Consider the following 12,583-nt stretch of genomic DNA (forward strand, 5'->3'; position numbering starts at 1 on the left):
GGCCGGTCCACGCCAAGTGCACGCCGCTGGGAGCTGCATCGGCTCCGCTGGTTCCCTGCCCTCTCTGCCCTGGAACAGGAAGTAACCTGTTCCAGGGCAGAGGGAGCAGGGAATTAGCGGAGACGACACCCCCCCAGTGGTGTGCACCCGGGGCGGACTGCCCCTCCCGCCCCCTTCCTACGGCACTGCATGAGAGCCCTTATTGCCACCTCAATGGGTGGCAGTAAGGGCTACCTGTAGCATGGCCACATGGTAAGAGTTCTCTTACCGTTTGCCATGTTTGTCTGGTGGCTTTTTACCCACTACGATAGAAAGGGCCCTGGCACATGGGAAAAACAGCCCCCCGCTGCTAGCACAGGACCCTTTTTTCTGCAGCTTGATAAAAGGACCCCTTAATGCGCAGTAAATGCAAAACCGTCTATGTTAACTGTGCAGGTGTTCCCACACTCAGTTAATGCAGAGCCTTATCCAGGTACCAGCACTGTGTATTCGGGTCTTTAGCAATGCTCAGAAGTTATTCCGATATGGCCAATATTGAGTGCTATACCCACACGGCTAACTGAACACAGATAAAACTGCTTTTTATGTGGTCCTACATGCCCAGTTATCTATGTGGGTACTAGCACTGAAAATTCATGCCCATATAACTTCCAGCTCCTATTTATCCCCTTACCCTTAATTGTTCTGTCTGTTTACCTGTCATATCTAGATTGTAAGCTCTTCGAGCAGGGACTGTCTTTTTGTGTATGGTGTACAGTGCTACGTATGCCTTGTAGTGCTATAGAAATTATAAATAGTAGTAGTAGTAGTAGCTCCTCCTAAACTCTACCCCAGACTGCCCTGGCACTTACCAGAGAGCAAGCAAAAGAGAAGGGAAGAATCAAACTCCACATCACACAGAAGACGGGCATCATGTATAAGTAATGACAACTAAGCACTATGATGTACTGATAAGTCCAAAATAAATGAGAACAATTATTTATCAGAACTCTTCAAATATCAGACCTGCAAAAACAAATGTTCATTATGCCATATGCATTAGTGGTGCCTGTGTACCTGAAAGAGTCATAGTAGTCAGAGTGGATATACAGTGGCACTGTCCAGTTAAGATGATGCTCAGTATCATCTCTTGGGCCAGCCTGCATGATTTAACCAGGCAGGAGTCAGGCTACTACTATAAAAGAAGTGATGTTGATTGGATGTGAGGTAGAGTTTTGAAAGTTGATGAGAGTCTGAAGAAGATCAATTGTTTTCTTCTAGAGAGGCATAGCCTGTGACTCTAACTGAGCCAGGGGTCAATTTTCAAACAAGATGTCCAGTTACATCCACTAATATGGCCAAGGTATATGCATAGATTGGGTGCCTTATTTTGGTTGAACTTTCCTTACAAGTGTGTTCTAAAACTTAACTCTGTTAAATATGTTTTTTTAAATCAAAACAACTAAACTCTTTTCTGGAAGCTAAGGTGGCTGAATCATCTATGCTTCATCCAACGACAATAATAACTTCAACTCCGTAATAAATGTAATTATTCCTGGGAACCCTTCTCAGCCACTTTTTTCTTTTTCTTAAGCTTTCTGGTTCAAAAATGACCATGTTTGGCACTGGTGTTTTGGACTTTTTTTTGCAAAACGTTCAAAATCATATTTGGATGGCATATCGAAAATACACCTCTATTTGAGCTAAATTATTACCCAGTGATTGATAGAATTATATTGCATCTGGAGATAATGCATTCTGAGTGCATTAAGCTTTGCATCTGTTAAACATGATGCCAACATTTGTATGCTAGTGACTATAGATCTTAAATCAGCAATTTTAAAATTCACTTAGAACAAAGAATAAAATTTCAGTTATGTCTGCAAATTCTCAGTGCCTCTAGGGAGATGGAAGGTTTGATGATCCCAACACTGTATAATATTTTGGTGGGGAAAGAGGGTTTTGGCAGTCTCCTTCTTCTGTGGGCTTCCAACTCAATTGGAGCCAGGGCTGGGTCCCAATGCAGTGAATCATTCATGACAAAAACTAAACCTGGTTCCAACTCACAGTTACTATTTGTGAAAACCTAATATTCTGCCACTATTTGCTAAAGGTGTACAAGCAAAAGATGTTTGTTTCATTTGTGTTTGGTGGTTTTTTAAATTGCTATTTTGAGTCATTTTTCATTTTTAATTATATATGCTTTTGCCAGCATAATTTGTTATATGATAATATTTCCAAGTGGCCCTAGTCTTGGGTCAGCCACTCCCATTTTGGAATAAGCACTGGCAGGACAGGACAATAAAATTGCTAGTGGAGTGGGAGGGAGAAGGAAAGGGGAAGAAGAATTGAGAGAAGGCCCAGAAGGATTTTTTTAAAGTGTAAAGTGCAGTGGTTTTGGTAAAAGGTGTGGCAGTGATAGGCACAGGGTTGTTGCTTCTTGAAAATGAATTAAAAAGTGAATTAAAAGGCGTTTATTTTAGTTTGCTTTATTTTTGAAATCAAATATTCCTGTTTTATTGTGTCCCAGGATATAATATGAAGACAATCTACCTCCACTCCCACAAAAAAATGAAACAACCCAGGAGCAAATGCATTACAATGGGCTCTTGCAGGGTATGACCTCCAACTCAGAGACACCCATTTCCCCCAAAAGATGCCATTGCAAAAAGCCTTCTCTGCATTGGTATTTGATTGTGCTCCAATATTAGAATCCTAGGGACCCAGATCCTGGGGACCCTGATCTTAGGGAAAAGGGTTCAATTCCCCATAGCTCCTTGTGATCCTAGGCAAGTCACTTAATCCTTCACTGTTGTAGGTACAAAACTTAGGGCCCTGTTTACATAGGCATGCTAGTGTTTTTAGCATGTACTAATGCTAGAGATGAGATGAGGGACAGGGGAGACATGGTACAGATGTTTGCCTATAGTGGCAAAGGACATGAAATGAGGTAAACTTAAAAGCAATATTAGGAAATGATTTTCACTGAAAGCATGGTCGGTGCCTTTCATACTCTCCTGGTGGAGGTAGTGGAGACAAAAACTGTGATGAAATTCAAAAAGGTGTGGGAGAATACACAAAGGATCCCTCTATAGCAAAAAGATAGGATCAAAGCCAACAATAAATTACTTTCATAATTTAAAATAAGGCATATAGGAGTTTAATCTGAAGGGAGCAAGAGGTACACCATAGTCATAGAACATAGAAAATGAAAGCAGATAAAGATAGTCTATCCAATCTGCCCATCCATACCATCTACTGTCCGTTCCTTTCCCTTAGAGATCATATGCACTTGTTCCAAGCTTTCTTGAATTCAGATACAGTCTATGTTTCTACCACCTCCATGGGGAAGAAGTTCCACAAATCCACCACCATTTTGATGAAGAAGTATTTTTTTTAGATTACTCCTGAGTCTGTCCCCTTTCACCTTCATCTTATGCCCCCTCATTCCAGAGCGTCCTTTCAACTGAAAAGACTCGCTTCCTGTGTTTTTATGTCACATGGATATTGAAATGCCTCTATTATTATATATAGTGCATTTTGTTCTAGGAAAAAGGTGCCGGTACTCAAATGCCGGGCCACCCTTCATGGGTGGGATGAAAACTGGGGGACTCACCCCACAATAGCCAGGCCCCAGCAACCAGTCACAGAATCTATGACAAGGCAGAATTGGTGTGTAGAGCCTGAGCTCTTTCACTAAAACTTGAGGACCATGGGTCAATTTTAGCAGACGATGAAAAAGGTGCTGGTACTCAGTATCCCCAAGTACCCCCTCAAAAAAAGCCCTGATTATATATCACCTCTCCTGAATTTCTTCCAAAGTATAGATGCTGGTCTGTCCTCATACACTTTATTGCAAAGAACAGTGACCATTTTAGAAGCTGTCCTCTAACACCAACTTCATCCTATTGATATCTTTTTCAAGACATGATCTCCAGAATTGTACACAGCACTCTAAATGAGGTCTCACCAGAGACTTATACAGAGCATAATCCCCTGTTAAAATGGAATTACTAAAAAGAGTAAATCCCTGTAGAAAGTCATTGGGGGAGTGACTGGGAGGTCTCTGGGTGGGAGGAAGCCCAGCCCAAGAGAGTACCTTTGGAATAAAGTACAGAAAGAAAGTACTCTGAAAGGAGAGACAAGGGGGTGGGGGGGGGGGGGGGGAATTAGGAAGAGATAAAGTTAAGTGTTTGCCCTGTAGGGGGAATCTTTATTTCTTTTGGCATTTTTTGTTTTCCGTTTGTTGCTGTAGGTCTTTAGATGCCTGTAAGCCCCTGCCAAGTGACCTGAAGAAGAAGGGGAATCCTACTAAAAATAAGTGAATCCATTGGCTAAGGACAAGGAGAGTTGCTGCTAGGCAAAATAGTAACTGTGAAGGAGAGCTCAGGGTGGGCAGTGGAGAGACCCAGCCCAGGGGTGCAGGATCGGAGCCAGGGAGTGCCCATCCCATGGTCAGGGTGAGCCAAGGCAAAAGTCACCCTGGGTGGAAGTCAACCTACAAGGATCTGAACCTGAGATACAGAAAGGAGCCAAGCCTTTGGGACACTATCTTTGGGGATAGGTATGGACTGGAGCTGTGCAAAATGTAAATAACCCTGTTTAAGAGTGCCTTATAACATAAACCCCATTAGGGGGAAGAATGCAGGAGTTCTGCTGGGGGAATACCAGAGGAACATTTACTTAAGGCTTGTACTATTTAATGGACAGTTCATGCAGTTTGATGTTCCTGTGGTTTGAAGTTGAAGAATAAACTGAGTTTAAGCTGCTGCCTGTGGAGTGGTCATTTTGGACTAGACAGTTTATCACTGTCCCCTCAAGACAGCCTATGTTTAACTGCCAGCCTTGTTTCTCACAGAGTTTGGACCTTGACTTTGTCTCCTGAGGGAGAAGAGGGTAATTCCACCCACTAACACTTCTTTCCCCAGGTGGAGGCCCTGTGCGCCAAGTAAGTGAGTGAGGGTCCGACAGAGTCTGCTCTTCATGGGGGTTCCAGCCCACTCAGACCCCGGACCCAGAAGTGCCCAGGTAAAGGGGCGTTATAAGAGGTATCATTACCTCCTTTTTCCTGCTGGTCATTGCTCTCCCTATGCACCCAAGGATCCTTCTAGCTTTTGATGTTGCCTTTTCTACCTTCATGGCCGTGATAAGATCAACACATATGATCACCACTAAGTCCTGCTTCTCTTTCATGCACAGAAATACTTTACCCCTAATCTGTATTGCTCCCAAAGGTATAGAGGAGATAACTTGCATGGAATGGCAGATAAGACTCTTGCTGTGCCCAAAAAATGTCATTTCATTTCGTTTCCCATTTCAAGTGCAGCATTGTTCATTTTGTTTTGTTTTGGTTAGATTTCATTTTCATTTTGTGAGCAATGTCACTAAGAGTGTGCACTCTTTCGGAAACAGTGTGCCCTTTTGGCAAATGGAGTATTGATTGCACATGCACGCACTACAGTAAAGTCTAGATTTCTGACTTTACCGGGACCGACCTGTTGTCAGATAAATGAAAAGTCGGATAATATGGAAAACAATGGTATCCCCTCAAACAATGCAGAAACCAAGGCAGTAAAAGCAGGGTCCCAGCTCACAATGGTGCTGTTTTGCGGTAAAAGTAGGGTCACGGGTTCGGAAAATGGAAAGAGAAGCTGCTTGATGCCACCGGGGATCTGTCGGATATGCTGGATGGTCTGATCAGCGAAGGGCAGATAATTGAGACTGTACTGTATTTGCAAATAGTGTGCATTATTGTCAGCAAACAAAAAAAAAACCTCACAAAATGTCATGTTTTTTCTGTTTATTTTCATTGTAATGACCATGCTGATGTTTATGTGCCATCATTTACTGTTATTTTGTTACTATATGTAAATTAAATCACATCTCTAGTATTTTATAGAAAAACTGTTTTATAGTTAAAAATCAGTGTTCGGTTTAAGCTTCTTATTCTTGCTTATATGCTGAACACTCTGGTTCCGCTTTTACCTCACTGCTCTTATTTCCCTTTATACGCCTGCCTGTTCCCTCCACTCTCTTTCCATCTCCCATCTCTCTATTTCCACCCCCCACCACCATTCATCTGTCTCGTTTGGAGTCCACTTGTCATTCTGCCTTTATAACCTGGTTCCCTCTCTTTGGAATTCTCTTCCCCTCACTCTCCGCTCTGAGCAGTCCTTTAGTTGCTTTAAATCCTTATTGAAGGCACATCTGTTCAGTTGGCTTTCCCCTTCTTTTCTAGTCCCGGGGACCCGGAGCAGAGTTGTACTCTGCATTTTTAAGATAAATTAGGGACTATAGCTCTCTCTCTCTCTCTCTCTCTCCTTTTCTCAATGTAGTTCCTTTCCTGGTGATTTTAATGTATATTGTACACTGCTCTGATTTGTCTTTGAAGGGCATATATCACTTTTTAATAAACTACAATAAACTAAAATATTATATGTATTTTCCAATCTCCCAACAAATTTGAAAAAGCAATGATTTTTTTTCCACTTTAATTTGGCCTATATACTTTGTCTTACCTTTACAAACTTTGCAGCAGCTCTGATGCAGGAAAATTTGTTGTGATTCTGGACAATTCAAGGTTGGGCAGTCTGGATTCACAATATGTTGCATTTTTTGATCCTGTTGAATAATGATCATAAAGAAAAGCATAGTAAGCTGTGAGGAGGGAAGAGCAAGGAGGAACAGTAATACAAAATGCAATTAGAGAAAAGGAATAGACAACAAACACTATGCCTTCAATTTACAAGCCCTCTTCAGGTTTAATAGTGTAGAAATGGGAAACTAAATGTTTATCTAGCATAAACTTCTAAGTCCCTATTTTACAAAGCCTAGGATATGCACGCATTAGACCCAAGTACATGCAAATGGCAAGGGGGTATGACCTTGACAAGTTTTGGGAGGGACAAGGGTGTGACAAGTTCATAGATGTTTAGTCCCCATTTCAAAAGGGGACTAAATGTCTATATCCTAGAAGATTGACATCAGGAGTTACACCTGCTCCCAAGCACATTTAGCTTTTTGCTTCATAAAGGTGCGCTAGCATTTTTAGTGCGTGCTAATGATTAGTGTGCGCTAAACGCTAGAGACACCCATAGTAATATATGGGTGTTCCTAGCATTTAGCGCTTGCTTATTTTTAGCATGCACTAAAAACACTAGTGTGCCTTTGTAAAAGGGGCCCTCAGGATTTAGTTACCAGCTGCTTTTTATGCAGTCCTGTGCAGGCACCAGTACTTAATATCACCAGCACCCAGATAACCACTGGCTCCTCCTTGACTTAGAAAAGGTGCAGAGAAGGGTGACAAAAATGATAAAGGGGATGGAACAACTTCCCTATGAGGAAAGGCTAAAGCGGCTAGGGCTCTTCAGCTTGGAGAAAAGGCGGCTGAGGGGAGATATGATAGAGGTCTATAAAACAATGAGTGGAGTTGAACAGGTAGATGTGAAGCGTCTGTTCACGCTTTCCTAAAATACTAGGACTAGGGGGCATGCGATGAAGCTACAATGTAGTAAATTTAAAACAAATCGGAGAAACTTTTTCTTCACTCAACGTGTAATTAAACTCTGGAATTCGTTGCCAGAGAATGTGGTAAAGGCAGTTCGCTTAGCGGAGTTTAAAAAAGGTTTGGAAGGCTTCCTAAAGGAAAAGTCCATAGACCGTTATTAAATGGACTTGGGGAAAATCCACTATTTCTGGGATAAGCAGTATAAAATGTTTTGTACATTTTTGGGATCTTGCTAGGTATTTGTGACCTGGATTGGCCACTGTTGGAAACAGGATGCTGGGCTCGATGGATCTTTGGTCTTTCCCAGTATGGCAATACGTATGTACTTATGACTCTGCCCCTATCTTGCCTGGTATCAGGTAAACCGCTAGTGGCTGCTGTGCAGTAATGCTGACACAGCCCCATTCACTTTGAGGGGGTCTTTTACTAAAGGTTAGATCGAGTTATCTGCAGTAGGTCCCATTTTATTCCTATGGGCCCTGCTGCAGATAACGCAAGCTAATCTTTAGGAAAAGACCTCCTGAATGGCCTGTGTCAGTATTACTACACCGGCAGCTGCTAGTGTGGCTTTGTAAAAAGGGGGCTAAGTTCTCAAATTCATGAACAGAACCTTTAAAGGCCTTATTCAACATACTATTAATATTTTCTACCAAAGAATAGAATCCTCTGGAGCTCGTATGATTCATTGATTACAGAAGCTAATTCTGAGGCATTATCTTTCAGTTGCTCTATCCTTACATGTCTTTCTACAGATACCTATTCATATCCATCACCAATATCCATTATTCTTCATAGATCATGTTCAGTGAGTGCATTAATATAATTCTATGTGGGTGGTCTATCATAAAATGATAGATTTTATTTCTTACAAATAATTATGACAAAAGCCATGCAATTAATAACAACATGACTATTAAACAACAAGAAAATGAACTTGGAAATGTCATACTATTAATGTAGAAAACTCTTCCAAAGTGCAATAGACAAAACCCCCCACCCTCTAATAAATCTGTTCTTCAAGAGAGCAACTCACCACAACCCATTAACCATAATAATAATAATAATAATGATAACAACAACAACAACATATGAGAGAGGATACTCAGTCAAACAAAGCCCCTGGCCTATCTTTTTAGGAACGCAGTGCATGTGCACAAGCCTGTCCACCATTATTGGCTGTCCATGAGCAGTTGTTTGGACTAGTTCCTGAATTTTCCTGGTGTTTTTGGAAACAGACTGCCCCTGAGGAACATTTTGAACACTCAAGATAAGTAATTGATTGTTGGAGTATGGTTTTATTACCGGTTTCATTTTGTAATTTGAGGACAAGCAATTACCTGCTGGCTGATATTCAAAGCTATTTATCCAGCCAGGAACGGCTCCTAGCCAGTTAAATAGCGTTTTAGCACCTAACCATTGATATTCAGTGGGAGATAACCAGTTATCTTCTGCTGAATATTCGCGGTTAGTGGTGTAGGGGTATGTCCCTGTGTCTCCCTTGCTGGTCTTGGTCTATACAAGCCTATGACATCTTGTTACTAGAAGATGGCTGCTGCAAACCTCTGACCTGCACATCTCTGTATCAGAGTCAGCTTCAGTTTGTGGAAAATCACTGACAGGCTTGCTGAAGCCAAGGACACTCTGTGCTCCAATTATTCCCCTTCTATCTCGGAGATGATGAGAAGGGAGGCAGGCATGGCACCAGAAGTTACCATTTCCAAGGTCACAAAGAAAAAACAAGAACTCTTCTTGCCCATGCACGGGATGGTACAAGCGGATAATTGGTATCACCTGACCGAGAGGCGCTGGAAGAGCGGGAAGAGTTGGGGAGTTAGTGAGTTGGAATTCTTGGAAGAAGGTGGAGGTGGAAAGAAGACCAGTGACCTAAGAAGGTCCACCAACTGATGAACTGTGTATCTGGAAGAGTACCGCGTGATTCAGCTACCTACAAGGTGTGACCTGTGCCTTTGCTGACTGCTGCAGAGTGCCTGTCGTGGCTCTGACAAAGACTCGCTGATCCCTCAGCTTGAGTCTGGGAAGTAACCTGTGCTACTCCTGAGAGGCGTTCCCGGAGGTTGCCTGGTGAGAGACACAGTGATCTATATCCTATTAGTCTGGGTTAGCGAGTGGTGATTACCTGAGCATAAGGCTGGTGTTAGTCATAACCTTGGTTGGGAAAGAAGCTGCTAATTACCATACTACCTCGTAGCATAGTTATTGCCTTCTAATCAGTTGTGCAAATTTACCTAGCAACCAGTAAAAAATGTGTGTAATGTGAGAATATAGTTGTAAGAATTACTGCCAGTATTTTTGTTCAGCCAAAGCTTTGCCAAATTTCTATTTTGTATATCTTTTTTATATTATCCATAATAAAGCTAATATATATCAGCCTAATTTCTCAGCTCTCTCTCTGACCGAAATAGTGGCATGTAGGGCCATAGCCAAGGTTTTCCCCCTTCCCCTAGACAGAGAACAGAATATTTTGCTTGCGGATAGTTCTGTTGGGAAACCTTGTTTCAGGTAATTTATTATCTGGGAAATCCGCCTACAGTGGCTAGCCACTAACCTGCTATATCGCGTGACTTAGCTGGTTAGGCGTGGATATTCAGCACCAAACCAGCTATGTTTAGTGGTTAAAATAGGCCGCATAATTGACAGGCCTAGTTTTCACCGCTAAGCATTTAGGGGGTCTTTTACAAAGGCATGGTAGCGTTTTTAGCTTGTGCTTATGATTAGCATGTGCTAAATGCTAGAGATGCCCATAGGAATATATGGTTAAGTTGCCGCAGTTGAAAATGAAACCAGATATTCAATACCGGTCGCCAGAAATGGCTCAGCATTGAATATCAGGAGGCTAGTGTTTAAGTTGGGGTAATTTTAATACGAATGGGCATTGTATCTATATATTAATCTGCACTGATTAAACTAAATTGACACTTATTTGAGCACTTCAGTGAGTGAGGACATATGATGGAGTGGAGCTTTTTATGACTAACCATTAAGTTGGCACAATTTATATATTTATGCTCCAGGGGCATTTTATTTATTTATTTTTGACATTTATATCCCACAGTATTCCCACCCAAGGGCAGGCTCAATGTGGCATACAATAGTTAAAAAGCAAACAATAGTACAAAATACAAGGTCACAAGAGGGAGAAAAAAGTAACTGAGGAGGAAAAGGAACAGAGGAGAGGTGTTCAGTTATCATAGAGAGAGCTGCGGGTTAAAATGGTGTGGCTCCAGAAGGGCTCACAGCATACGCTCTGCCAAAAAGGTCTTGAGTAGCTTCTTAAAAGTCTGGTGATCAGGAGTGAATTTGACCTCTTGCGGCAGCCCGTTCCACAGTTGAGTGCTGAGATAAGGGAAGGAGGAACCATAAATTGTCTTATATTTGAGGCCACGAAGAGCCGGGTGTGGAGATTGAGGTACGAGCGGGCCGACCTTCGGGAATTCTTGGGCGGCAGGTTAATGAGAGTGTCCATATAACAGCCCCTTGTTTGACTGAATATCCTCTCCCATATATGTATTATTATTATTATTATTTTTTATTCATAGGTTGTGGTGGGTTCTCTTGAGGCTACAGATTTATTAGAGTGTGGGTGTTTTGTTTATCATACTATTAATTAAATCAGCCCCAATCCCCATGGCTGACCAGGCCTGCCACAGTGTAAAGAAAGCAGGTAGAGAAAGGATCGAGGGATGTCCCTTAATCATCTAGCACCAAGTTATTTTCAGCAATCTGGACTACATATTCTAACAGAGAAAGTACCATAAGATGGTATGAGTCCCCAGACAGAAACTACTGCTAATCTTTTTCCCCAAGCTAACTCCATTCCCATAGACAATTAGGCACCTGCATTTAGAAAGTTAGCCCAGATAAAGTTTTAAAATGGACAATTTACGGAACTAAGTCCCAAAGCTAGGTATTTAGACCCATTGAAAACAGATCCCAAAGTGATAAAGTAGCTACCAGCATAGTTCATTCTATTATGTCATCATCATTATACAATTACTATATTTAAACATTAAAAAAATTTGGTCAGAAAATTGCAAACCTTCTACCAGTCTATTGTTATAATCTTGAGCTATACCAGCCCTTGTTTGTAACTTATTGAACTGGTTAGGAGGGAAAAAAATTCTCAGAAAAATTAGAACAAGCAAAACAATGTGTAAAATGCATTGTGGGACTTTTGCCCCATTCTTACATTTAGGGTGTTGTCCAAAGAGCCTCATTGATTTTTGTGCAATATTTTGCTTACAGGTAACCTTTTCTATGGATTTTTCTTCTCATTTAGCAACCACAGGATATAAAAGCCTTAGGCAACAAAAAATGCTATTTCAAGCCTATGCGTGCAAAGTGACCTGCAAGCTTTTTGAAATTCTTATGCTTTGATTTTGCTTGATCTATAAATTTAGCTCTGTGACTTTTTAAAAAAGATTTTAAAAATCCCGACTGGTGGTTTGAGGTGGCTTACAACATAAGAGGCCCAAGACAGTGTATGGGGAATTACATCAATCACAGTACACTGACTAAAAACAAATTACTAAAATAACGTCAAATTAATAAAATAAAACACTCAGACCTTATCAAATAAAAACATTTTCAGTTTCCTTCAAAACTGAAGATAATTAGATTAAATTCTGATACATTGTGGTAGATCATTCCATATTGAGATAGCTACGTTTGTATCATAAACCTTTAACAATAGGATACCTTAGTAAAACTGTATTAAATACTTTGAGATGAAGAAAAAGAACAAATGAAAAACATTTAATTAAAATATCTGGTGAATGAATATTTAAAATATGAAAAACAGTACATGCAATTTTAAAAATAATTTGAGATTTTAAGGGAAGCCTGCAAAGATATCCAGAAATACTATCATATTTCTTAATACAGAAAATCAAGCCAACCGCTGTATTTTGTATCATCTGGAGTTTTCTTAGAAGCATAGAATTTAATCCCATATACAACAATAATCCAAATATGATAAAACCAATATTTGGACCAATAGGGCAAAAGGATGCTCATAAAAATAAGGTCTTACTAAACATAAGTCTTATGTTTTCTTCTTAAGTTATCAACTTGTGGTTC

General features: G+C 40.8%; 1 protein-coding gene across 1 annotated transcript in view; it reads right to left on the reverse strand.

Annotated features, from left to right (window-relative positions):
- The window catches only part of NELL2 (neural EGFL like 2), a 640,124-nt gene that overhangs the window by 299,895 nt on the left and 327,646 nt on the right, over positions 1-12,583 (reverse strand). Inside the window, exon 11 of the mRNA XM_030216939.1 lies at positions 6,498-6,600. Within this exon, the coding sequence (XP_030072799.1) occupies positions 6,498-6,600 (103 nt within the window). The remainder of the gene's footprint in view (positions 1-6,497; positions 6,601-12,583) is intronic.

The sequence above is a fragment of the Microcaecilia unicolor genome, chromosome 10 (genome assembly GCF_901765095.1).
Source record: "Microcaecilia unicolor chromosome 10, aMicUni1.1, whole genome shotgun sequence".
NCBI lineage: Eukaryota > Metazoa > Chordata > Amphibia > Gymnophiona > Siphonopidae > Microcaecilia > Microcaecilia unicolor.